The 27,356-nt window shown below is 49.6% G+C and overlaps 2 protein-coding genes and 1 long non-coding RNA gene across 7 annotated transcripts; 2 read left to right on the forward strand and 1 right to left on the reverse strand.

Annotated features, from left to right (window-relative positions):
- Nucleotides 1-124: 124 nt before the first annotated feature.
- LOC107033732 (uncharacterized) lies at nt 125-7,137 on the forward strand. The gene is given in 4 exon segments (XM_072948027.1): nt 125-480; nt 4,829-5,014; nt 5,288-5,582; nt 5,584-7,137. Coding segments are annotated over 2 exon segments (1,092 nt in total). The 5' UTR covers nt 125-480; nt 4,829-5,014; nt 5,288-5,294; the 3' UTR covers nt 6,388-7,137.
- A 4,685-nt stretch (nt 7,138-11,822) lies between these two features.
- On the forward strand, nt 11,823-18,713 carry LOC140688498 (uncharacterized). The gene is made up of 2 exons (XR_012063233.1): nt 11,823-12,156; nt 18,317-18,713. It is a non-coding gene; the product is annotated as an uncharacterized lncRNA (long non-coding RNA).
- LOC107033731 (uncharacterized) lies at nt 12,327-26,360 on the reverse strand. 5 transcript variants are annotated; one of them, XM_072948021.1, is made up of 5 exons: nt 25,728-25,960; nt 19,215-19,536; nt 17,541-17,667; nt 16,935-17,118; nt 12,327-16,560 (listed from the first exon to the last, which is right to left on the reverse strand). In XM_072948021.1, exons 3-5 carry the CDS (start codon nt 17,572-17,574, stop codon nt 15,024-15,026), a joined length of 1,755 nt encoding a protein of 584 aa, XP_072804122.1. In that variant the 5' UTR covers nt 17,575-17,667; nt 19,215-19,536; nt 25,728-25,960; the 3' UTR covers nt 12,327-15,023. The 5 variants fall into 5 exon arrangements, with proteins under 5 accessions (XP_072804122.1, XP_072804120.1, XP_072804121.1 ...); XM_072948019.1 differs by having other exon boundaries at nt 19,215-19,566; XM_072948020.1 differs by lacking the exons at nt 19,215-19,536; nt 25,728-25,960 and adding an exon at nt 26,172-26,360.
- Nucleotides 26,361-27,356: the final 996 nt, after the last annotated feature.

Below are 27,356 nucleotides of genomic sequence, written 5' to 3' on the forward strand. Positions count from 1 at the left end.
GGGCCGGAAGCCCTGACTCAGTTTCCCCGCGGGGCAAGGAGAGGGCAGAAGCCGAGAACCCACGTTTCCACCCTGTTAAGTGAAGTCATCTCCGCCCGCGCCCATCTCTCAAGGAGAGGCGCTGCAGAGGCGCAAGTCGCCCAATCAGGGGGGCCGGGGCCGATAGCTCTATCCTGAGGCTCCAAAGGCGGTGCCCGAAGCACTGTCCAATCGGAGTGCGGGCCTCTGGAAACGATCCAATCTCAATTCCTGTGAAAGGAGTGCCTGGAGAACTGCCCAATCAGGGCGCGGGGATCCGGAGCACAGTCCAATCAGGGCCAGGGGCGGGCCCGCTCCCAGCCCGTGTGAACGTCACTCTCGACCGGCGGTGGCGCTCGTGCGCAGCTTCCCCGAGCGGCACCAGGTGTACCGGCTCCGTCGCTCTCACCTGTCCGGGCCGCCGGGGGGACGTCCGGGAAGCTCTGGCGCGGGGCGGAGATGGTGAGTGCGCGGGCTGGGGCCGGAGACCAGGGGGGCTGGCTCGAACCGGCCGGAACCGGCTGGAAGCTGACGTGGGCCCGGGTCTCCCCGCCCCTGCCCCGGGGTCCTGGCCCGAGTCTCCGCCCTCGGTCGCGGCGTAGGGTCCTTGCGTCCACCCCCCCGGGTTTTTCCTTTCAGTCTGACTAACCAAGCGGGTAGACTGTTAAGGCTTTAAAACTAGGGAATGTTGTAGTTTCTCATTGCTTTATCGCAAGCACAGGGGAGAGGGTCCAGCACATATTACACACTGGGTATCTGTTACGAGTTGGATGCATTGTGATGCCCGTGGGGTTGCGCTTCTTACGTGTAAAACACTAGGGTTAGAATCAGCAAGCACTTCAGGTATAAAGAATGCGTTGGGATTACACTGACCTTTAGATGCATTCGAGGGTGGATCCGCAGCCTTTACAGTGTCGGGCGCTCGCATCCACGGTCTTGGTTTGTCTAACAATGTTTCATTGTTTTTGTTATAAATGTTTTACTGAAACCTTGTCACTCTGCAGCTAATATTGATGCTGATTTAAATGGTATCTTAAAAAAAATACTGTTCTTGGTACATAGAAGTAAACTCATTTTGGAGCATCGTTCTTACTATCCTTCTTAGGTGCAAGTATAGATTTTAATTATTCATCTGTACATTTTTTTAAAGGTTACCTGCAGTATCTTACCTGCAAATATTTCAGCTTTTTTCTTGTCATGTCATTTTACCTTTCTTTTTCTTTTTTAATGATTCACTAGGACCTCCAGTCAAATGCAGAAGAATGTACTCTGTCTTGTCTTCTTGACAAGAGAGCTGTTTCACTATTTCAGATTTTTCTTTCAATGTTGTAGTAAGTGTTTTTATGCACCGTCTTCCCCAGTTAGCTGAGTTCCTCCCAGCATATTAAATTTTGATATCTAGTGGGGGACGCTATAGCTCAATAGTAGAGCGCCTGCTTAGCATGCACAAGATCCTGGGTTCAATCCCCAGCACCTCTGTTAATAAATAAACAAACCTAATTACTGCCCTGCCCCAATTTTTGATATCCATTACCGATAGTAATATGTCACTGTTTTGGATCTAAGGACATGAATTATGATTTTTATACGTTTTCGATTAGTATGATAAAATGCACTAATTTTTAAACAGTCTTGCATTCCTACAATATTCCAGCAGACAGGCAGGTGTAGGTCTGCACTGCCCCCTACAGTACCCCTGGCCTCATGTAGCTGTTGAGCTTGAAATACAGCTATCAAAATTGAGCTGGAAGATACATCCCCGCAAAAATAACAAAAATTGAGTTGGTTGCATGTGTGAAATCCATACCAGACGCGTAGCACTTAGTATGACACAGGTAATACAGAATATCTCAACCCAATTATGTTGGTTACATACTGAAATGATATTTTTATTTACTGGGCAAAATGAAAAATATTATTACAATTTCAGTATGACTACCTCTATAGACAAAGCTTGCTCATCTCTGCTCTAGGTCACGTTACTCCTGTTGAGGAGTAACACACATGATCGTTGTGTAACACGTGTACAAAAATGCAGCTAGTAGGCGTTTAGGCTTTGAAAGCAGGCAGACCTACGTATGACATTCTAATTGGGCCACACTGAGCAAGTTAACTGACTGTCCCCTGGAGTTTCCTCTGCTAACACTGACTGTAGTGATACCTACTTCGGAGATTTATCATGAGAAACTAAAGAACTTGTGTGGAACTCTGTATGCAGAATACTTCAACGTCACAGATGCTCAAATAGTGCGTTTTGTTATTGACATAGTTGTGAGGCTGTCAGGTGCCGTGAGGGCTTTGAAATGGCACCTGACACACAGCAGTGGAAGAGTTAGCTGAACACTGTCTGTGGGCAACAGTTTGTTCTGAGACAGGGCTAGATACCAGTGTACAGGAGTAATTAGGGGTGCCGGAGCAGCTGACTTGACTTACAGCCTCACGAGAGTGTCCCCAGCCTGGAGCATTCTAGTTCTGCAGCTGTTTGATCTGCGGGCAAAGCGCAGCACCCGCATTGCAGTGGGGCAGCCTGTGTTCGCGCCTCTGTGTGTAGAAGCCGATGGAATGATTCGATTCACTTTCTCAAAAGCCAGGCTTGTGGGGGACGCTGGGAGCCACCGGATTCCACGCTCAGGGGTTGGGCAGTCATGCCTGCCCGCCTGCCCAGGGGCGCGGGGCTGACTGTTGTGTGGAGCCCCCGGGGGGCTGGTGTAGAGGTCGGCGCCTCTGGGATTTCAGTGCGAGCGGATGTCCTTTGGAGGAAGGTGCTGCCCGGTCCCTTTATCCGTTTTATGATCTGGGCAGATTCACAGCCATACCCTTCTGGGCTTCAGTTAATTCACTTCCACACCGGGGCCCCTAACTGCCTCTTCACAGGCAGGAAGGACCAGGGCACTCTTTCCTGGGGGAGGCAAGGCTGTCCTGGCATCTTGTGATGTCAGTCTGTGTGTAGAGGAAGAGCTGTCCCCTGTGTGACGTCCCCCGTAAGTGAGATCACTGGTAACTCCACACGGTGGCCCCGCGTACAGGCGCCGTGCTGAGGGCTGAGGTCTCAGGCACCCTCTGTCTCGCCTGGGCTCCCACTTGTCCGTGCACTGCCTGTCCCCTGCAGAGCGTGTCCAGAAAGGGAAGGCTGCTGTTTTATACGAGGACAGGAGACATGCAAGGGAGTATTAATGCTTCTCGTAAAGAATATTCTTGTCCCACCAGGTGGACTTTCCAGTTCATGATGGATTGGAGTTTTTCAAGGAAACTTATCCATCTCAGGGCCTGGGTTGAAGGTGGGACATAACCAGGCCTCTTGAGAATCAAATTGTTGTTGAGGGAAAAGCAGGAAGTACTCCCAGACCCTCACTGTGTTTTCATCCATTACAAGCTCATCCACGTCTGACCTTGGCTTCTTCATACCGTGCTGAGGCCTGTAGTGGGCCGTGAAGGAGGAGACAAAAATTGTTTTCATGAAAAGGAACTGATGTTTTCAAAACCAAAATAATTGCTTTATTTGTATAATATTTCTTTAATTTTCTCCAATGTGTGGACTGTTCTGGACCCTTCAGATGGAGGAGATGAATGGAAGTGGCCAGAGTCACACTTAGAAGAGTTCACCGAGATGCTGACAAATCTAAGGTGCAGGCTGGCGGCCCTGAGGAAACTGGCGCTGACCGAGGGGAGAGACGTGGTGACAGAGCCCTGGGGTTGGTGGGAGACCACAGGCCCATGCGGGAACTTGCTCTGAACTGAGTCCCAGTTCCCCGGTGCCGTCAGCCCGCCTCCCTCCTGCGCGCGCGTGGAGAATGGTACTGTGTTAAGCCAGAACTTGCTGGGTGTTTCAGGGCTCAGAGGTCTTGGAGGATGTGGCTGTGGCCTTCAGCCCAGAGGAGTGGGCTTTGCTGGATGTGGCTCAGAGGAGCCTCTACAGAGATGTCATGCTGGAGACCTTCAGGAACCTGGCCTCCGTAGGTGAGGGGCACCGATCCTTCACGTCCTCTGCAGAGCGCAAGTATCCCCAAGCTGCTGAGCGGGTTTCAGGACTTGGGCTGAACGGTGGGAACCTACTGCTGAGGAAGGTAGACAGGGTCACGTTACCGTGGAGCCCACAGTGGGACAGCTTTCTTGTGTATGTATGAGACCTGCTACTCTCTCATGCGATGTTTCAAGCCTCTGTGAGGGCTGTAACTGTTTCTTAGGAGGAGCAGCCCTGGTGGGGGAGCCTTATGTCTGGAAACATTCCTTAGAAAGAGCACTGACTTCTTACTGAGTCAGAGTGCCTCTTACTCTTCTTGCTTGACCTTCACAGATTCCTCAGCTTCCTTTTTTTAACTTCTCATCCATCCTCACAAATGTCCTTGTCCACGCTGAAGCCCTTCCGTATTCCTGCTTCTAAAGTTAGTATCTGGGCAGGTGCCTCTGGCCCAGTTCCTTCCTGGGTTGCCTCCTGACAGTAGGGCCCTTACGTCACCAGAAGTCTCAATCCTCGTGCTAGTGTTTCCAGGAAACTGCCCACCATTGTGGCCTCTTACCCGTATTATTGTCCAAGTCGCCAAAACTCCTGCAACTCCTGTTTTGCTCAAAAGTGCATTTTCCCTGTATAACTTGTTTATCTTTTGGATCACTCTTGAAATGTACATGTTTCCTACTTTTTTCTTGCCCTCATCCCACCGGTTCTTTCCAAAGAGAGTAAATTTGTTGCTGTTTGATATTATGGCACTCAAATTAAAATCGGTCAGATCCTCTACAGTGGATGTTGAGGGAAGAACTATGAAGTGAACAGAATATAGTTTCAGAAGAAATGACTGCTGATTCTTCATTTTAGGAGAAAACTGGGGATGCCATAGCACTGAAGGTCAGCGCAGGAACCAGGGACCACGTCTGTGGTGAGTGACACACACACACTGGAGGAAGCAGGTCTCAGGAGAGAGAGCTGAGACATCAGTGTGCACGTGTGTCTGTGTGTGCAGACACGTGTCAGGCCTTCCAGTCACAGAGCTTCACAGGACAGGTTTGTAAAAGTGACACAGATGTTTGTGGACTGTTTGAGGCTTAGGTCAGCTGTAAACAATTATCAGGAAACAAAATCCCATATAGGAAAACACAAAGTGGTACCCGGCGTCGAGCCCTCTGTCAGAGCATTCAGCTTTTATCACTTTGAAACACTTCTTTCAGGGCAAGAAACATACACATTCACTGAAAATGGTAAAAATGTAATCATATTAATCATGAAAAGCCACGCTGAATCATTCACGAATCTATTCCTGTTAACCGTTTTTAACAGATGGCATATGGTGGAGAGGCCCCCAGAAAATCGTGATGGTGGCGCGCGTGGAGAAGCCAACCGGATTGCCAGGCTTCCTGTGCAGGAGAGGCCTCCTGCGGGGGTGCAGTCCTGTGGGTACAGCAAGCTTGCAAACTCATGGCTTCTTCATCTGAAAAAGCCACTGTGGATTCTTCCTTGCTTCCAGGCTCCCACAGCATTGCCTCAGCGTGGACGAAAGCCCTATCGATGTAAGGAATGTGGGAGAACTTTTAGTTGTTACTCATCCTTCAGGGCACACATAAGAGCTCACACTGAAGGAAAAACCCTATGCGTGTAAAGCATGTGGAAAAGCCTTTATATATTTCTCCAAACTCAGAGTCCATGTAAGAACTCACACTGGAGAGAAGCCTTATGAGTGTGAGAAGTGCGGGAAACCCTTCAGATCGCCCTCAAACCTCTGGACGCACAGAGAAACTCATTTGGTCGAGAAACCCTATGCTTGTAAAGAATGTAAGAAAGCCTTCTCTTCTCTTAGAAAACACGTGAAGGTTCACGGTGCAGAGAGAGTCTATGAATGTAAGGAGTGTGGAAAAGCCTTCCTCCGTTCTTTTTACCTGCTCATCCACGCAAGGATGCACACTGGAGAGAAAGCCTACAGATACATGGAGTGTGGGAAAGCCTACAGCTGGCCCTCAGACCTCAGGATCCACCTGAGGACACACTCGGGAGAAAAGCCTTACGAACGTAGACAGTGTGGAAAAGCTTTCAGTTCTCCTTCGTCCTTTAAGGGGCATCTGCGAACTCACACTGGCGAGAAGCTGTACGCACGTAACGCATGTGGGAAAGCCTTCAGCAGCCCTTCGTACTTCAGAACACATGTGCGAGTTCACACCGGAGAGCAGCCCTACGTGTGTCAGCAGTGTGGGAAAGCGTTCAGCTGGTCATCGTCTTTTCGAGGACATTTGAGGACTCACAGCAGAGAGAAACCTTGTGCGTGCGAGGAATGTGGTAAAGCCTTCAGTAGGCTTTCGCCCTTGCAGAGACACGAGGGAATTCACGCTGGGGAGAAACAGAACGGCAGCGGCGTGGGGAAGCCCTCCGTAGCCCCGTACCCGTAAGCACATGCCGGCGCACACAGGACGGGGCTCCGGGGCAGCAAGCGGTGCTGGAAGGCCTCCGTGTGGCTCGCGTTACTGTGCACAGCAAACTGCATACCCCTGGAGGCTTTTTTACAGAGGGCCTGGATATTCTGTTGGCTTTATCAGTGCCTTATTCTGGAAGTAGGTCCCTGTCACGTTGTCTCCAGTTCTTTCGGAGAATAACATCTATGGGGAGATATTCCTTAAAGTATTACTTTTCCAGGGCCGCCTAACAGGTGGCTGCAGAGGTGGCAGCTTAAAGAAACAGAAGGATTCTCTCCCAGTTCTGGGTGCTAGAAGTTGGAAGTCAAGGTGTCTTTACGGTCAGCTCCTTGGGAAGGTTCTGAGGGAGAATCTGATCTATGCGCCCTACAAACTTCTAGCGGCTGCCAGTAATCCCTGGTGTTCTCGGCTTGTAGGCGAATGATTCCAGTTTCTGTCTTCATCTTAACATCACCTCCTCCTCCAAATGTTTCATCCTTTTCTCTTAGGAGACTTGTCTTTGGGTTCAGGCGCGCTCTAGTCCAGGATGATCTCGTCTCAAGATCCTTACTACGTTGCCAAAGACCCTTTTTCCAAATAAGGTCACATCACAGGTTCTGAGCGGAAGTGTCTTTGGTGGGGGAGGGTGGGCACCGTTCTACTCGCTACATACCCTGTCCGCCAAATTGCAGAACTTTGGTGTATAGTTTTTTCATCAAATTGCATATATAAAAGTTATGTACATTATGAAGTCTTTTGGACCCATAGATCTTTTGAAGTTTATTTAAAAACAGGTAATTGTTGGGATGTTAGATAGTTTGATTTCTAATTAAGCTACAGTGTGGATTTCTCTGGCAAGCTCCCACATGTCCCTCCGCACCATTGGCTTCTGCCCTCGTGGCTGGTGGTGACCTTCTCTGACACTCTTCTCTCCAGCTCTTACCATATCTGTGTTAGGTCTGACCTGCACAGTGACCGTCTGCCTGCAGTGCCTGGTGGCCCTGTGTCCCGACGCCTCCCTGAGACCTGCAGCTGCAGTTTCCCCGGCTGCAGCGTTGAGCGGCTGCATTTGCCCTGTTCTGTTTCCACAGCTCTGTATGGAAAAGTGGTAACTTGCAGACAGATGGAACAAACTCTTTTTTGTTATTCATAGCTGAATGCAGTCTCTGAACCATTAACTTAATATGTGGCCAACCATTACAACTTCCGTTTGCAACATAAGATACTTTTTTTTTTGTCGGAGAACTCTCGCTGGTGCCTTACTCCATAACACATCACCCAGTGTCCTTGTTTGATGACAGTGTTGTGTGAAATGGTTTCTGTTCAGCAGGTCACGGCTGAGGAGTGAATGCCACTCCAGTAGATCCCAGTTGTGAAGGGCTGATTCTGCTTTCTGACTATGCAAATGCTTCAGTATGTTTCTATCCGGCACTGTTTTGTTTCCCACGTATTAGTTCAGTTAACATAGATCGAGGTAATCCTCCAAACTACATTGTAGGCACGTTTTTCTCCTTTGTGAGTTAACTAGGGCTTACAGGTCACAAAGCTAGCAAGTGGTAGAGACAGGATCAGGACTGAGAAGACGCCCTTCTAGCCTGGAGACCATGCTCTTCACCTGCTGGGACTTTCTGAACCTCTTTAACGTACCGGCCATTCCCAGCCCAGAACCCATTCTAGAAACCCATTCAAAAGTCCTTGCATTTTAACGGTAACCCACAAACCTCAGACCAAGTAAGGATTCTAGCCAGTGTCAGTGGGAGCTGACACATGGATTTCGTGCATCTAGCCTCCGAAACTATGAGAATTAATTGAAGCCACTCAGGTCAGTGGTCTGCCCCACCTTCTGGAAACAGATGCACTCTTTTTCACAAGAGTTTTAAATGTTCCAGGTAATGGTCACCAAGACCAGCTTATATCACAAAAGGATAAATCACCTTTGGGGGATTCTGCAGCTGACCCAGGAAAAAGACGTGAGCACAGGCGGCAGGCGCACACCGGAGCTCTGTTCCGGCAGTGTTTTGACAGCTGTGCATGTGGGGGAAGTCCCTCCTAGCATGAGACAGTCCAGAGGCAAAGGAAAGGGAGCCACCACCGGGAAGAGGAATGCAAGGGAACACCCACGCAAGGGGCTTCACAGGGGACCAGAAAAGTGGTGGTGCTCTGGGAAGCCTTTGGGTCAGAGCGCTCCAAGGGCAGCAGCCGCCTGCGTCTGTTACAGCTGCAGGGATCACCTTATTTATGGCCAGCAGCCCTTGGGTGCCGCTTCACAGGGCATGGTAAGCAAGCAGGCTCTTAACAGTTAAAATTGGGACTCTGTTTAAAACAAATAGACGTGCAAAAACCTGAGTTTGGCACCAGGGGGCTTTTGAGCCTTTAGGCTGTAACAAGTAACTAAACAGTATACAGACACCATCTTTGTCTCATGTATGCAACTTATGTATATACTTCCAGCTGGAAACACACAATCTCTGAATTGTTCTCATCAAAGTATCAGACCTGGACCTAGTCACACCTCTAGCTCTGAGTTCCAATTATCTGCTAAATAACAGCAGGGAGATGCAGTTAGAAAACCCACGGTATTAAATTTCTATGTGACTTATTACATTGAACAATTACACTGCAAAGAAAATGTGGGACTATAGCTTAAACATAAAGGAGATAATAAATTAGAATTATGGATCTTATTGGATCCAATGCCAACAATCCAACTGCAAAATTTTTTAAATTATGTAGACCACCAGGGAAATTGCCCACTACTACCTATATATTTGAATGCATTAAGGGATAACTGATCATTGTTAGGTGTGATAATGGCATTATGGTTAAATATAGATATATATATCCCAAAATCTTCAAGGATGAAATATGCTGAGAACTGCTTCAAAATTATCCAGAGGGAGCTGCGTGTTGTAGAGAAGAAGTGACGGAAAATTGTTGAAGGCAGATAATTGGCATATGTGATTTTCTTAAATCATTCTACATTTACAAAGTTTGAAGTTTCTCAAAGTATTAAAAATACACAAGGGAGAACTATTATGAAACGAATTTTTGGGACATTCTCTATGATTGTGCTGCATAATGCAGTCTCTTTCCTGAAAGGGTATTCAGATGGTGTGACAAATTGCATTATTGATTCAAATTTTTCAACCCCCTGTGAAACAATCTAGCTATGTCCTCATGGTAGCAAGAATGTAACTATTTCTCCCCTTGATTTCGAGTCATATGACTTGCTTAAGTCAATGCTATGTGAGCAAATGTTATGGGAGAAACCCTGAAATGTGTTTGTGCATTTGGCATTCCTCTATTCCTCAAGGGATCGGTCATGAGGAATCTTCCCCAAGGTAGCTGCTATCCAATCCAGCTTCAGCCCCAGAAAGGACATACTTGGATCAGAGCCAGTTCACCAACTAGAATAGACTTGAAGACCTACCACTTTTAATAACCTACCCAAGCCAACTATCAGACCTGTGGGCATGAAAACAGATGTTTCTTGTGACATGTCATAAGCAAAAATCTGGTTAAGTTATTTACAGTTATAATAAATTACAAATTTTGCACAATTCACAAGTTAATGTCAGACAAAACATGCCATGTATTAAGTAGAAACAATATGCTCTGGTAGGGCAGAGAAAGAAGAGGATTCTTGAGACTGACAAAGGATCAAGAAAGTCCATGCAGGAATGGCTAGTGGGTGCTTGTGTTTCCTTATTTTATGCAAATATGATGATATGAATTTGAAATATTTGGAAACAAAATGTTACTGAAATGATACAAAATTAAAAGACTTTTCCAAAGACTGAATAAATTCAACCTGAAATGTAAATTGTGTTTACAGTCTTGTCGCATAGCTTCTTTTTGGTGTCCTACAGAAAAACCAACAAGATGGCACTGTGGCAACCACACCACATTATATACAGTTTGGAGAGCTGTTTTGGTGTCATCTGTTCTTTTACTTTAACAATTAATACAACCTAAAATATTTACTTATCTGACAATCACCATTCAAGAGCATCTGGTGCAACCACTGCTGGTATACAAAACTGGCGTAAAGCTCTGCATCTTTGAAATTCTAGAGACGTCCGAACTGCTGCCAGTGTGCGCCGCGCTGTTACAAGGAGTGAACAGTCTGAAACACTGGAGCTCAGGAAAACCTCTGCAGATAACTGTGACGCTCTCTCTTCAGAGAGATTAGACAGATAGATGGACATCTGGACACAGGAACCACCATTCAAATACCTGAACTCTCCCAGACATGCACACGTGGTGGCGTGACGGACAGACCAAATCACACAAACTGTCACTGGGACGTGCATGTGGACACACTCAGATACACACACACAAACGCACACTGGCAAAGGTGAGGTCTCCAGAGAAACGAATGCACTCCCAGAGACACAGCCTAGGCCCTCTGCGACTCCCCCAGCCCCCGACGCCCAGCGCCCGTCAGGACTAACCAACATCAGATCCGCTGTCGGTCTGACTCATTGCCTCTTCTCCTGGAACAGGGACTTCACACTTCCTGAACCCGCACAGCCCAGAGAGTCTCTCTCCCTAAGAACCACAAGACCGTAACCTGTGGGAGCAATGTCTGGGGCCCGACATGGCTGGGGACGTGATGTTCCAGCCCCCACCCCCATGCTGCTTAGGATTCTTCCAGCAACACACTCATCACTGCTTTTACCTTTTCTCACTTTGCGTTCCAACTGGAAACTCAGTGCAGGCGGCAATGCGGTCTGTCTCGTCCGAGGGCAGCCACGTGCCCTGCATTGAGGTCCCCTTCGCAGCCCTCTCTGTTGGTCTCACGTGCCTGCAGACCCCACTCCACCCGTCCTGGGCGGCCCCAGGGCCCTCCCCGAGGCTCCGAGGTTCGGCGCTTCAGGAGCTCGGGCCACACCTCTAAAGGCCACAGAGAAGTCTCTTGCAAGTTGACGCGCTGAGGAGGTCTTCCCTCTTCCCGTGGGCCACCTCCGAGTCGCCCCGCCCAGGCGCGCCTGCGCACTTCTGCGAAGAATGCGCTCCGAGGAGTCGCCGGCAGCCTTTTTAAACAGGCGATCGCGTTGCATGCTGGGAGGAGTCTGCGGGCGGGGCTCCTGGCGTCCACCGCGCCTCTCTGAGGATCTCCAGTTCCCACAAGCCGTAGGGGTGAGACCGTGGCGCGCAGGCGTGGTGGGAGTGCGCATGCGCCGCAGCGTGGCCGCCCCAGAGACCCGGAGGAGCCGTGGGGAGGATGCGGAAACCCAGGTGAGGAGCTCCAGCCAGACTGGAGCACCTGCATCCGACATCCTCAGGTGGTGACAATGAAGTCGGTGTTTGTGCGTGCGCGCCGACGGGCGGGCCGTGGCAGGACGTCCCTTTGTGGCGTCGCTGGAGGGCTTGAGACTGATGTGCGCCTTGATGTGCACGAGGAGGTGGGGGTGCTGTGACAACGGCCTGTGTCCCCTTGCCGCAGGTTCTGCCCCTGCTGTTTCTGTCACCTCTCAGCCCCCCGGGGGGGCTGCCACGATGTTCCACGAGCAGGAGTGTGGAATCCTCATGACGTCTCCCAGCAGAAAGTCACAGGACCCTGACTGATGCAACTTTAAAGGGGGATGGCCTCCAGACAGGCCCGGAAAGACATGACGCTGATGCCCCCAGGCAGGGGCTCTTGGAGAAATGTAGGCGCGCCTTTCTGTTTCAGACCACAGCATTCCCAGAGATCTGACCGGAGGGACCCGGCATAAACTCAAAGATTCCAGGAGCCCTTTCACTTCTCTCCTACTATGCGAGGTGAGGGAAGATGTGGCCCTTGTGGGTGTTTCCTAACTTCAGACTGAATTCGCCAAAATGGAATTTTTGGCCCCAAGTTCTTCTCCCCCATTCCCCACCAAGTCCCTGAACACTTCTTAAGAATCCTAAGTTAGGGTGGGGGGGTGGACTCAAGACTCAGGAGTTTAAAATTTCCCTTAGCAAACGAAGGTTTTATTGTTTTTTTCTATTATTTATAATACGCATGCAGTACAATTCACTAAGTGTAAGTGCCATGAGTTCTCAGAAATTACACTTGCCCTCCAGTGTTCAAAATTTCCAACAGTTTCCAGTAAAAATTAAGCAAATATAAAATTTTTCCAAACCTGACACTGCTACGAAGGACTAAGTTAGCGTGAAAAAAATTGTAGAATTAGGTATCTCAGATATTGTCTGTCTTTATTAAAACACTAAGGTGTTACACTGCTACATTTTTTTCCTTCCCTGGCTAGTGCTGGAAGTCCACAGGGGTGGAAATGATACCTGTGAAAAGTAAAGTGGGCTCTTGGAGCTTTGTGGATCATTACAACAAAAAGCTTCCACCCTTCCTTCCTTCCTATAAAATACTAGATTTTTTCCTGTTTGAGAATGTCAAATACGGCTTCTTTCCTACTATACCTTACTTAAGTTGACACTTCATGTTCTGGAGCTCACCTCCCAACCACAAAAATGATTAAACGTTCCCCTCTTCTTGGCAGTATGACTGACTGCTTTTGCTTACCAGTCAGTTTTAACGTAGCTCATTTATGCCTTCTAAACTCACCAAACATAAACCCAGATCCAAAAATGTATTCTTTTAAACAACCTCTGACTGATTGCTTTAATTCAATACACCCAATTTTCTTTGATCAAACCAGTGTGGGCCCAGTGGGTTTTGGCTGAAGAGCATTGACAAAACCATTACTTCAGTTTTTACTGTTAACAATAAGCAATCCATTAATGACAAATGTTGAAGTATGTAACAATAAAAAATAACGTTTACATGATAAAAAAAATACCTTAACGTGTACAGATCAGGTAATATTGACTCAGAATGCCCAATGCTTAAATTTAACAGAATTGGTTGACTTGAAATCCATAACTGCAATGGAATATTTAAAAATATTCTCAGTAAATGAAAAAGAGAGTAACATTTATGAGTGTTATGGGTCAAATTGTGTTCCCCTAAAGCCACATGTTGAAGGCCCAGTATTGCAGAATACAACTTACTTGCTAATAGGGTGTTGCAGGTGTAATGGGCTAAAAGGAGGTCATACTGGCATAGGATGGGCCCTAAGCCACTCTGTATGACGTCCTTGTAAGAAGAACCCCACACGAGGAGCCAGACACACGCAGGTGGAAGGCTGTGTGAAGACCAGTATCGCTTCCTTCAAGCCAGTGAACTAGCAGACGCTGGGAGGGCGCGGGAATGCCTCCTCCCCAGGACCTGCAGAGCAAGCGCGGTCCTGCCAGCAGCCTGACCTGGGACTTCTGCTTCCTGAACTGCGAGACAAAAATTCCTGTTGTCTGAAGCTACCCAGTTGTGGTGCTTCATTCCAGCAGCCCCAAAGAGCTAACAGTGTACAAGTGACTTGAAAACACAGTATGCAAGGTGTTTCTAAGAAACAAAGATCCTGCTTGCAAAGAAAACACACAGCAATGAGTCAGAATCAAACATGACAATCAAACACCTATCAAGGAGCTGCATTCAGTTCTGAGTTAACAGACGTCTCCCCGATCTATGAGGAAGGAGTTTCTCGCGTAGGACTGAGTCAGCACTTCACAAAGCACGATGGGCTAACAAAGTCCCGTGTGTCGCTTTGTTTTGCTGCAATAGTGTAGCTCTCGTGGCAGAATCAGGATCAGAGAGCCACTGAAAGTTCGGAGAAAAAGGAGTTTGCTGTACAAGTTAGACTTACAAAGCACGTTAGCGTCTAGAGGAGTGGGCTCGTAGCACCGGAGATCACTAACGAGGCTGCAGGACTCGTGCAGGTTTGTAGGAAAACCCACGTTGTGAGTGCCTGACCACATGAGCGCACCCTTCACATGGAGCTCCCGGAGATACTTACGGGAGCCTGCAGCTCTGAGAAAAACAGAAATCAAGTCGTTGGCACTTCTTTTCATGATACTCTTAATAGTAAGAGGGAGAGCCAATGATCAGATGGGCTGAAAGCTGGCACCCAGGAAGCCCCTGTGCTTCTCTCCACGATACTTTACTGTGACTCCAGAAGCTTGGGAATGGCTTCGCACCCGCCCTTCCAAGTCTCATGCCAACAGGCTGCCAGTAAAGTTGGATGCAGGATCGTGGGAAGGGGTTCTGGGAAGTGCAGATCCCAGCATTACCCATGCCAACATGACACAGTCCCAAACTCTGTCTCGTGGTCACATCACAAGGGTCTCAAGTGAAAACCTGTTTTTCAATTCCCAACCACAAGCAAGGGCAGCGCAGAGGGGAAGCGATCAAAGTAACAATTCACACGATACTCTGCGTAATTACACATTCCTGCCGACTATAAGAAAACTGGAACGAGCCTCCTTGGGCCTAAAGAAAGACTCTCAACACCACGGGCGATTATCCAGCAGCCGCCATACCACGCCAGTAAGAAATTCCCAAGTACCACAGTGTCACTGTTCCAATAACCCCTCAGAGAGCAATTTAAACAACTAAGGTTTTAAACTACTCACATATTGAAAATACACTTCCAATCACCCATGATTCCAACAAACTAGATTTCCTAAACCATGAGAAAAAACACTACCTGCAAACTGTACTAGAGCTGAGGACTTTGACAATTAATTTTCATCTGAATGTTCGTTTGCAAAAGAACTGGATACACACTCCCTGTGGGTCCACTTTAAGGATGAGGTACTCACAAAGGCAACACCAGATTTACAGCTTTACTTGGGTTTCTCTCCTGACGGGAATTCTCTGAAGCACCGTGCGTCAGTTCACTCCCAGGAGGACTTCCCACGTGACGGAGGTAGCGTGCCTCTGCAGTGTGTATTCTCGCGTGTCTTCTTAAGGATGAGGAACAACTGAAGGCCTTCCCGCACTGCTTACACGCATATGGCTTCTCCCCGGTGTGCATCCTCATATGTATCGGCAGAGATGATGGCCACTTGAAGACTTTTCCACATTCCTTACATTCGTAAGGTTTCTCAGCCGTGTGTGTCCTCACGTGCTGCTGCAGAAGTTCGGGCCAACTGAAAGCTTTCGCACACTGTCTGCACTGGTAAAGCTTCTCCGCGGTGTGCCTCCGCATGTGCTTCTGTAAGGAGACGTGGCAGGAGAAGGCCTTCCCACACAGCTTGCATTCGTACGGCTCGTCTCCGGGACGCATCCGCACGTGCTCGCGAAAGCAAGCAGGCAAACTGAAGGCTTTCCCACACTGCTTACATTCGTAGGGCTTCTCTCTGGTGTGTGTCCTCATATGTTTTCGTAAGGATATGGGCCAGTTGAAAGTCTTCCCACACTGGCTGCACGCATAAGGCTTCTCTCCAGTGTGCACTCTCGTGTGGCCCCGGAAGGAGGAGGGGTGGCTGAACGCCTTCCCACACTGGGCACACTCATAGGGCTTTTCCCCACCGTGCGTCCTTTCGTGTCTCCGGAACGACTGGGGGTAAATGAAGCTTTTCCCGCACTGCCTGCATTCGTAGGGCTTCTCTCCAGTGTGAATCCTCTCATGCCTTCGGAAGGACTGGAGATAAATGAAGGTTTTCCCACACTGTTTGCACTCATAGGGCTTCTCTCCAGTGTGTGTGATCATGTGCCTTCGGAAAGCTGAGAAGTAGCTGAAGGCCTCCCCACACTCCGTGCACTTGTGTGGTGTCTCCCCCGTGTGTGAGATCATGTGTCGTCGGAAAGTCGAGGAATAGCTGAAGGCGTCCCCACACTCTGCGCACTTGTAGGGCTTCTCCCCCGTGTGTGTGATCATGTGTCGTCGGAAGGTCGAGGAATAGCTGAAGGCCTTCCCACAGTGCTTACATTTATAGGGCTTCTCTCCAGTGTGAGTTCTCACGTGACTCGTGAGACTGGAAAAGTCGATGAAGGCCTTCCCGCACTGCTGACACTCACAGGTCTTCTCTGCAGTGTGAGTCCTCGTGTGCCGGTTGAGGGAAGAGGTTCGTGGAAAGGTTTTTCCACACAGTTTGCAGGCATAGGGTCTCTCTCCATTGTGGGTTCTCAAGTGTGTTCTTAGGTGTGAACGACAGCGGTAGGCCTGCCCGCAGTCCTGACACTGATACGGCTTGTGTCCAGCGTGAACAGCGCCATGACTCTTGAGGGATGAGCGGCACGCGAAGACGTTCCCGCCTGCCCTGCATTCATACCGTCTGACCGCAGTTTGCTGACTGAGGCCTTCCCCACGCTGGTCAGCACTTTCACAGAGTCCCTCCACCACAGGATTTCTGTTAAAAATGAGAAGCATGTTATTGATAATGATTTATTAGTAAATACCAGGACTCCATCTTCACGAATTTCAATGGACTTCTCAACCTGACTTCTTTTAAAGCAGAATGAACTGAATGCCCAGGCGGGGGCTCAACCACAACTATTACAAACACGGCGTTTCTTAAACATGGGCTTTCCTCCTGATCGGTTTCAACTGTTCCTGACATTCAACATCAATGTCACAGTTAAGGAAAAAAATCTTTAGGAGAATCTCTATGAATAAACAAACCTGCTCTCGCCTTCTGTGCGTTTTGTCCGTCTGCTCTTTACAGTTCACGACACACTGAGATTCTCTCCTGGAAGACTGCCTTCTCTCCTGAGTGCAACTCACCTCGGATGTCTCCCCTGGTCTGTATGCTGATCTCCAAGGCTAAGTGCTTCCCAAATTCTTCCTACGACGGAGGCCCAGGAATCACTTCCAGTGAACTTCGATATTTTCTGTTCCTTGGGTATCTTATTCCCACAAATACCCTGCTGAGAAACAGACCCATTGGCCTTAAATTGAGTGTCATCATCTGAAAGCAAAAAGGGAATAAGACAGAAGGCACCTGTTAGCCAACGCACACTGAGGAGTTCAGCTGCGTCAAGACTTCATCACTAACAAGCACAAAGGGTCAAAATGGGAAGCACTTTAATCAACACGGTCAAATTCTCACAAGGTTCAAAAACAGACCTCACTGGGTACCTAGGGCCCCATGAAACCTAGACCCACTAGAGATCCAACAGGAGCTTTCTTTACAGCAAGAAAAACTCAGTTGATACATAGATTCTCATCCTCATGGGGAGAAACTATCAGAGTCCAGCTCTGTGCTGGCTGTGACCGTGTCCGCCTTACCAGTTAATGTCTTCCCTTTCCACGTTCCTAGTCCTGGAACAAGTGATGTGCCAGAAATGCTTGTCTCTAAGTGACTCAGTGAAGTAACGATGTCATTCTTACCCACTGAGGCCAGGTTTCTGAAGTTTTCCAGCATCACATCTCTGTACAGCTCCTTCTGAGCAGAATCCAGCAGAGCCCACTCCTCCACAGTGAAGTCCACGGCCACATCCTCAAAGACCACCGAGTCCTGAAACATCCAGTACAGGTGCAGGAGCACGGGTGAGACGCACAGCGTGGGACTTCTGGACTTCAGTCACAGGAAGTTCAAACGAGATTCTGTGGTCACCTGACATCCACTCTGCGACCCGGTCATCACACCTCTTACTGTGCCACATGTCCTCACAGGTGTAACAGCACTAACACACTGAGCTCGGCTCGACACTGTCACCATGACCACTTAGTCTCACTCTTCCCTCACCAAAGGGTTCAGACCACGCTGGGGAAAGGGAAGAAGCTATACAGATGAAACAGGATTTGCATTTTAAGACCCATCAGCCCTCATGACACAAGCGACCTCAGCGCCTTCCTCTGGCACACTGTCCGCAGGCATGTGGAGCCCAAGGTCAACCTGGATGAGGCTTTAAGGAGTAAAAACATAAAAACACACTGGGAGACAGGGGACTTGCCTTTCTACCCTCCTCACCAAACACAAGAGGCCAATGGGCCTGGGGGACCCAGGGTGCTGCAAGGGCCAGCAAGCCATGTTGTCTTAAAGATCCCCAGGCTACAAGGACAGTCCCACCAGCAGAGCAAACAAGTTTCTTTAGAAGGATGAATTTTAACTTTTTTGTATAATAGTTACCACCAGCTCACTTTCTACTCTTTTTTCTCCACAGATTTTCATGAAGATGGGACTCTATTAAGAAGTGAGAGCTCAGGAAAGAGGAAAAGGCCACGAGGACTTGGACCTCCATATGTTCCCCACCCTCCTGAGTCCAGTGCTGCTGCCACCAGCCCTGCGTTCACACACGCATTCACACATGCGCCACCTGCTGCCAGAACAGCCCTTCTACCGCGGCCATGAAAGTACTCCCGCTGGCCTCGGGGATAAGAGTCCTACTCTGCAAAGGACTTTTTTCCCGGTATCTGAATAAATCCATTTGTCTTTTAGAATATATTAATCTGAACAACTTGGGGGGAAGGAATAATCACATTATCAAGTCAGAGCTGGGGTGACCGTGTCATATGGTTCAAGCCAGGACATTTTTGAGAATAAAAGTGGTATTATTATTATTGTTACTGTTATTTTACAAAGGACTTTAACATCAAAAACATCTGATGGGGGGAGGGTGTAGCTCAGTGGCAGAGCACATGCCTAGCATGTACCAGGTCCTGGGTTCGATCCCCAGCACCTCCATTAACAAATTAAATAAACCTATCTCCCCTGCCAAAACATTTTTTTTAATTTAAAATTTTGAAAAAAAAAATCCTGACAGTGAATTCATCCTTGCTTCTGACATACATAGAAGAATTCCGCACTTCCTGCAAAGGGAGCACTCCGTCGCCTCAAATTCCCGGAGCCAGCGACGCACCCAGAGCACCGTGACAGCAGCAGTCCCCACTCTCCCACACCCAAGCCCCGCCCCCGGGCGTGTGAGCACGTCAGGCCCGGCCCTAAGCACAGGGACCAGCGAGCTGCACGCCTCCCTTAAGCCGTCCGTCCACGACACGCAGGCATGAGCACAGGGAAGGAAACACCCTCATGCCACTCCGAGGCCAGAACGCGGTACCCACTCAACAGAGCAGGAGCCCGCCAGGAGCACCCCTGCTGGCAGCTCCCCGGGTCAGGCTGAGCTGCGCTGAGCAGTTTTCTGTAGTCTTTCCTCTGACAAAGTTCCCCGACCGCGGGTGCAGGAAAGGCGCTAACACTGCAAGCATTAACTTCATCCTCAGCAACCACTGCTGGCGAGGTTGGCTTTGCCTGGGGTCGGGGAGCCTGAATCTGGAAGGTTCCACACCGCCCTGATGATGACTCGCCGTCTCTAGACTGGTCGTGCAGACAGCAGCGGTAACGCCGAACACCTGCTGTTGTGCTGGGAGTCTGGGCTTCAGGTACCTGGCAGGCAGAGGACGTCCACGTGACCAGCTGTCAAAAAGTAAACATCTGGGCCCCAAGTCGCCGGGGAGCCTCCCCGTGGGCGGCGCTTCACACACTCACAGCTCACCGCGCGGACGTCGGGGCGGCCTGTGCGGCCCCACTGGGAAAGGACTCTTAGAAGCGGGCACCTGGTTGCCGCTGGCGCTCTCCTCCTGTGTCCTTCCCCCAGCTGGCTTTGCTGTGTGTCCTCCCGCTGTGACCAGTCAGGTGTGAGCACAACTATAGGCTGAGCCACGTGAGTCCTACTAGCAGGCCTGGGGAGTCTCGGGCATTTGCTGGAACAACCCTGACTTCCTAAGATACGGCAAAAGCCCTGTGTCAGAGTGCGAGGGTGAGGTGGGAGGGCGCTGGGGTCCCCGAGCTGCCGGCAGCTGGGAAAGCTGATGGAGGGGAAGGCAGAGCCCCACTCCGGGAGGGCCAGCTCACGGCGCACCCGCCACCGCTGGCCACGCCGGCCACGTGAGATGGGAGTCAAAGCCCAGCACTGGTGACACTGGTGTCTGTGTTTTGCTCTCTCCTCTAGAGCAGGAGAACAGCCCCAGCCTCCCCGAATGGGCAAGAAGCATGACAAGATGGAACTGCACTGGGAGAAAAAGAAGTTTCATCGGATCCGAGAGCTGAAGCAAAAAGTAGGACAAACCGAAGGGAAGGGGCAGGGGACACCCTGGCCTTCCTCTCCCCCCGCCCCCGGCTGCTGGGCTGCTGGGCCCACCGCACGTGCCAGCCAGGACCTTCCTGGGCGGCGGTCACGCCATCCCTGTTACTATGTGGGGACTGTTATGGGCTGAACTGTCCCCTCTCCCCCAAAACATGCTGAACGCCTAACCCCGGCACCTGTAAATGTGAGCTTATTTAGAAATAGGGTCTTTGCAGAAATAACCAAGTTAAGATGAGGTCATCAGGGTGGGCCCTCATCCAGTGGCTAGTGTTCTTAAAAGGAGAGGGAAACGCCGTGACGGCAGAGACACCGGAGGGCGGCAACATACAGACGGACGTCTGTCAGGCTCGCTGGGGCCGCCAGAGGCGGTAAGAGACAGGAAACGAGCCTAGAGCCCTGGAGGGTGCCGAGGGTGCCGCATCCCGCCAACTCCTTGGTTTCACACGTCCAGCCTCCAGGATGGTGACAGGACGCACTTCGAGGCCTCCCTCACGGTGGTAATTTACAGCACCCCTTGGAAACCCACACAGGGTCTGATTCCAGGACAAAAGAAGGGTTTGGTTTTTTGTTTGCTAGCTGGCTTTTTTCATTTAAAATGGTTTTGTGTGTGTGGCTACCGCACCCGCTTGTATGATGAAAATGGACACAAACAGCAATGTTATAAATGCCGGAGGGGCGCCCCAGCCCGCGCAGAGGCAAAGCGAGCCCTACGACCCAGCTGCCTGCAGCGGGCGCCCTGGCTGGGACTGAAACGCAGCGCTAAACACAGGCTGGAGTCTCCATACGTGATTTTTTTTAAACTATGATTTTTACCTATTGGAGGTTCAAAAAAAAAAAAGAAACTGGAAAACCAGGTGATCTCTAAGGAGAGACACACTTACGGAATTTAGGTGGCAGTTGCACTTTGCTAAAGAGCTCTTATGAAAACCCACTTCCGCTGCCCTGGGGAGGCCGCGGCCTGCCTGGCAGGGGTCAGTGGGCTCTGCGGCAGACGCACCAGAAAGGAAGGGCTTAGGGAGCCTCCAGGCTCCCTGCGCTGGGAGCATAGCTGTCGAGCCCGCAGGGCCTGGGCTGCACGGTGCGGGACCCTATTCACAGGTCCCAGCCTCCTGGACGTGGCTGCAAGCTCGGACCCGACAGCACCCGCCCCCACCAGGGACAGGACCTGCCTTGGGAGACACTGCCCATCTGGAGCACTGCTCCTTGCAGCCCTGACCAGGAAAACCTGAGGCCGCCCACCCGCCAGGTCATCACAATCACCATGGAGGAAGGGCCAGGTCTGCAAGGGGACCACTGGGGATCAGGCCATGGGTGAACCGCAGAGCTGTTCTTTCCTCGCAGACAGCCTCCAAGGATGTCCACACCACTGACAGGTGTGAACACGTGTCGTGGGTAACAGAAATGAAGCCGGCCTGGCTGATTCGGGCTGCGCCCCAGGGTCCTGGGAAGGCTGCCCATCTGGTGCAATCCTGCCCGAGCTGCCCTGCCGACCAGTGGCTCTGCCCTTCCAGGGGACCCCGTGTGCCCTCTGGGGTTGTCCTGCTCGGTGGGCATCCCACCAGGTCACTGTCATATCCCAGGAAGAGACTTCAGGCCAGCTTCAACCCACTGGCCAGGCTGGGCCGTGCGGGAGCTGCCTCCTGAGGCCAGGTAAGACGGCATATGGGGGGACGCCACATGCAGAGAATACAGAACTTGGTGCTTTCTAAGACCTTGATGGTTAATGGGATTCAAGCACCCACTACCCGAGAAAGACATACACAGAGCCTTCTATGCACTAGCCCATACATTCTAACTCCATAAAGCAGACATCATTAACACTAGCTCCTGGCAGAGGAAACTCAGAACAGTGAATTAGTAATACTGCTCAACTGGGAACCTGGCCCTTCTCTCAGGCACCCCTTACAGCTGCTCCACCATCAGGACTATCACTTCCCAGTGGGATGTGGACAAGAGCCAGACGTGTGCTGGGCACAGAAACACCCAGCTGCGCCCTCAGAAACACCCCGCTGCGCCCTCACATTTCCGCTCCTTCTGGTAAATCCCTGGCTCTCATGCAAGACTGTTTTGTTTGAAGACCTTACGTCTGGCTCTGTCATTCAGTAAAGTGTATTTAGGTTATAGTTACAGAGGTCCTCGGACATGCGGGCACCAGGGCTACAGCACTAAAAAAAAAAGCCAAAATTCTGAACAATGTGGCTCTTAAATTCTTTTGGAGGAAAATAATCAGTAAATAAGCAAATCAAATATAAGTACTTGAGGAAAATGTGGCAGAGCAAGGGGGTGTGGAGGGAGATATACAGACACAGAGAGAGGGAAGGAGAGACCCTCCCACGCGTGCGTGCGTGTAGACACTGACATCGATACACGTATATGTGAAGCAGCGGCTGCAGAGCAGAAAAAAAGTAAAATAACCATTCGAGATAAGGCTACAAACTGATACGTAAAAATACACACATGCATGATTACACATAACTATGCACAGCTTCACATAACGCAGCACATTGGTCACAGGTGCAGAGGGGGGCGGGGCCGGTCACTGGCTGCGCACTTCAAGTCTGGCGGGAAAGCCTGTTCCACATTTAGGGCTGAGTTTCAACGCACAGAGGACTTTTTTAAGTATTTCTGTTGTCAGTACATACGTCTCGTGCACATTCCTGCACTGACGTTATCTTACGCAACAGAAAACTCTAAAATCAACTCACGTGATCTACCTGCAGTCACCTTAAGGGCGGCCGGAAACCATTTTGCAGTACTCAACGATCATTCATAAACACGCTTACCACTCCCCAGTGGTAGATGGTAATGTGCGTGACCCGATGAAGGAAAGTCAGTAAGATCATATTCAAAAAAGAACAAAGAACATATAAATGGTATGAAGTTCTGTTTTCTCCAAGACAATTAGGCAGAAGTGAAGTACGCCTGTTGACCTCACTCTCAGGCAACATTATACTAGAAAAAAACCACTTGTGCTAATACCCAACTTGAACGACTGTACCCAGAGAAAACCAACAGAACAGAAAGATAATCGTAGAGTAAGATTCTGAACAAGATCTCAGACTAAAACCTCAATATAAAAATAAATGTCACAACAGCACGATTTACAACAGCCAAGACATGGAAACAACCTAAATGTCCATCGACAGATGACTGGGTAAAGAAGATGTGATATATACACCATGGAATACTACTCAGCCATAAAAAAGAATGAAATAATGCCACTTGCAGCAACATGGACGGGCCTAGAGATTATCACACTAAGTGAAGTAAGTCAGACAGAGAAGGACAAATATATGATATCATTAATATGTGGAATCTAAAAAGAAAAAAAGAGACACAAATGAACTCATTTACAAAACAGAAACAGACTCAAGACATAGAAAACAAACTTATGGTTACCAGGGGTGAAAGAGGGTGGGAAGGGATAAACTGGGATTTCCAGACTTGCAAATACTAACTAGTATATATAAAATAGATAAACAACAAGTTTCTACTGTATGGCACACAGAAGTACATTCAACATCCTGCAGTAACCTATAATGAAAAACAATCTGAAAAGGAATATACATATGTACATGTACGACTGAAACATTACGCTGTACACCAGAAACTGACACAACATTGTCAACTGACTGTACTTCAATAAAAAACATAAATAAAATAAATGCCATTATCTTTCTAATCAATGGCAGCAGTTAGAAAGTTGGAAAATTCACTTTAGGTGGGGAGGGTATAGCTCACTGGTAGAGTACGTGCCTAGCATGCACAAGGTCCTAGGTTCAATCCCTGGTACCCCCATTAAAATTAATAAATAAATAAACCTAATCACCTCCCCCCTGCCAAAAAAAACCTATCAAAATGTTAAAAAAAAAAAAAAAGAAAATTCACTTTAAAAAGATAACAGATACCATGGTAAAAACCTAATTTAACTCTTACAAAAATAAGTTTAATTAAGGCTATACAAAGAACCTACTAGAAAATTTTTTAAACATTCAGGATAATAACAAAGCAAAATGAAATAAATGAAAAGATGGCACATATTCTTTAAAATAACTCAGTGTTACCAAGACATCAATTCCCCACCCTCCCAAGACAGGCCTCGAGTCTTAATAAAATACTTTGCAAACCTAGTAAGAACAAATGTCCAAAAACAGCCAAAATATTCTGAAGAGCCAGGCGAGAGCAAGGACTTTAAAGCAGTAGCACTCCCAACACGATGGGCTTGGCAGAGCAGGGACAGCTGGGTCTGGAAAGGAACGGAGCCCGACACAGGCCTGTGTCCACGGGGAGACCCGATTCAGGACAGGGCGGCCACTCCAAGCCCGGCAGAAACAACAAGACACCTCAATACACGGCACAGAACAAACTGGTATCTGAGGAAGCAGCTTGCATTCCCACCTCATCCATGGGCAGTAGTCAACTTATTGCAGATTAAACAAAGTGCCTTGTCGACTGTAAGAAACAACAGTATTATTGCTGTCTCAAGTTAAATAACTGGTATTTTGGGGGATCTTTAAAATGCGCCAATTTCACCACTGTGCTATGGTATTCGCTTCGCAGCCGCACAGGAAGGGGGGGGTCTTCTATTTCCCGGACATTCTTTTCCTCAGGAGGACTTTGGAGGCTAAGCCCTGGAATTCCACTTGTTACCACTCTAAAGAACAGACCTGAGACACTTACTACAAACTGGAGATGAAAAAGAATGTTTAACAAATGGGATGTAAGACATTTTCTTTTTTTCTTTTATTTCTTCCTGAAATTCACCCCTTTGAAAATATGTTATCTTATGCTTCCTGCTGTATTAATTAAATGTATTTTACATTTGCTGAAAATCTGAGGTTCCAGTAACTGAATACATCTTTCCAAGGCTACAAGCCCAGGGAGGGGCAGCGCTGAATCGGAACAGACACAGAGGACTCAAGGGCCAAGAGCAGCCACGCTGCCACGCGGGGCGCCCACCGCCACTGCTCACTGAAAGGCTCCCAGAACAAAGGACGCCGGCTGTGTCCCCGCTGTGTCGCCGATGAATTCTGCTTGGGGGACCTTGGGTACGGCCCCCACCTCATGGGTGGCCTTTCCTTGACCTCTGGGTTAGTTTTTCCCCCTTCTCCGGGAGAACTCAGGGGACAGGAATCATTTCTGTCTTTTCCTTTCAATACCGGCGTCGGTCAGCTGACGAGAGTCCTCCAGGGGATGAGAACTGGGGTTGGGCTCACCAAGGACAGAGGCCCTACCGGGAGCCCCTCCCAGCACAGGGCCCCTGAGCAGGTCTCCGGGACCCCCTCCCCCAGACTGCCGCCAGGAGGAGTCGCCCAGGGACTAACATCCCCGACGCCCCCGGCGGAGGGCAGCTGTGCCCACCTGGGTCACGCAGGCAGTCCTGAGACGCCGGACCCACGAGCCGGGACCCCACCCCGCGACCGCTTTCAGCCGGTTCCGGCCGGTTCGAGCCAGCCCCTCTCGGTCTCAGGCCCCGGCCCCGCGCACTCACCATCTCCGCGCCGCTCCGGGCTCTCGCACCGTCCTACCCGCGGCCCGGGCAGGTGAAAGCGACAGAGACCAGACACCCGGGGCCCCGCGGGGCAGGTGCTCACGAGCGCCACGGCCTGCAGGGAACGACGCGCACTGGGGCTGGAGCGCGCCAACCCCCGGCCCTGATTGGGCCGTGCTCCGGGCACTCCCTTCCAACGAGATCCTGATTGGAGAATGCTCCTCGCCCCGCCGCCCTGACTGGACAGCGCTGAAGGCATTCCTACTGCCCGAGCCCCTGAATGGGCGGTTTCCAGAGACCCGACCCTGGCGCCCCTGATTGGACAGTTCTCCGGACCCCGCCCTTGCGTGCCTGATTGTTCCCCGGACCCCGCCCCTGTCCCCTGATTGGACAGTCCTCACATGCTCGCCCCCTATTACTGAGTGACAGGCCTCTGGGACTCACGTAGCTGACCCGCCCGCTCCGGACGTGGGCTCCGAGCAGAACCCGCACCTGGCGGGAATGACCCGGCCCCCGCCCTCAGCTCGGCGGCCCTTCCTCGTCCTCCTCGTGGACCTGACTCAGTTTCCCGGAGGAGCGTCCCCTGTCCGGTGCCGGGACTGGAAGCAACGGGACGGGGCCAGGGGTGTCTAGCGACTTCCGGGGTCAGGGGTCTGCCTGGGGGCGAGGTCACCGTGAAAACGTGCCCTTTGTTTAACAACAAAGACGCACAGTGACGTCACACTCAAGTCAGGGTCTGGCTCGAGTTTGACGTGTGACCTTTGACACCGGGAGGCTCCGCCCCTGCCTCTGGGGTTTGAGGTCAGCGAGCCCCGGGACCTTTGACCCCGTGGGAAGTCGGACCTCGAGGCCCCAGCCTCCGTGCAGGCCTGGTCTCAGCACAGCTACAGGTGTGCGATGCCACAGTTCCCAGGTGTGCATTTTACAAGCGCGGAAATTCATGTCTGATTAGGTTTTTAGTCCATCCCCAGAGAATTCTGAAAATGAAAAAGTTCTCATACTGCGTAACAGTGTGAATGTACTTAATATCACGGAACTGTACTTTTTTAAATGGTTAAGAAGGTAAAATTCGTGTTATGTATATTCTGTCACAATATTTTTTTTTCACTCAATCAAGAAATACTGAGCACATGGGGCCTGCACAATATTTTTTAAAGGGTTTTATTTTTTCAAAGGCTATGATATCCCTGAAGCAATTGAATTCCCACGTTAGCTGATAAAAAACGACGACAAAAGCTTATATGAATTTGGGATGGACCTGAAGACTCTGAATACACTTAATGGAAGTGGGCTAAGCCCCTAATGCATTTAATATGCCTGCTTCTTTTAGAAAGCATGCTATCATTTGACACTGAGTGGATGCCCAAATTCTATCACATTTCATTTTATTTTAAAAATTCCTTTTTTGTGGTTTCCAGAAAGATTTTAGATGTTTTCATAAACAGTGTTTAGAAATGTAATATATTAAAAAGTTCAAGGCAAAAATAAATGACTCTTCGGATTTATAACCTATTAAAAATAAAAATATATGCTTTTAAAATATGGATTAATAATAAATCAGCATGGAGTTTAGAAGCCTGCCCTAAGACTGGGTCCTGGCCTAGACCTGGAGCACTCCTGTCTGGTATT

The sequence above is a fragment of the Vicugna pacos genome, chromosome 22, assembly GCF_048564905.1.
Source record: "Vicugna pacos chromosome 22, VicPac4, whole genome shotgun sequence".
Taxonomy (NCBI): Eukaryota; Metazoa; Chordata; class Mammalia; order Artiodactyla; family Camelidae; genus Vicugna; species Vicugna pacos.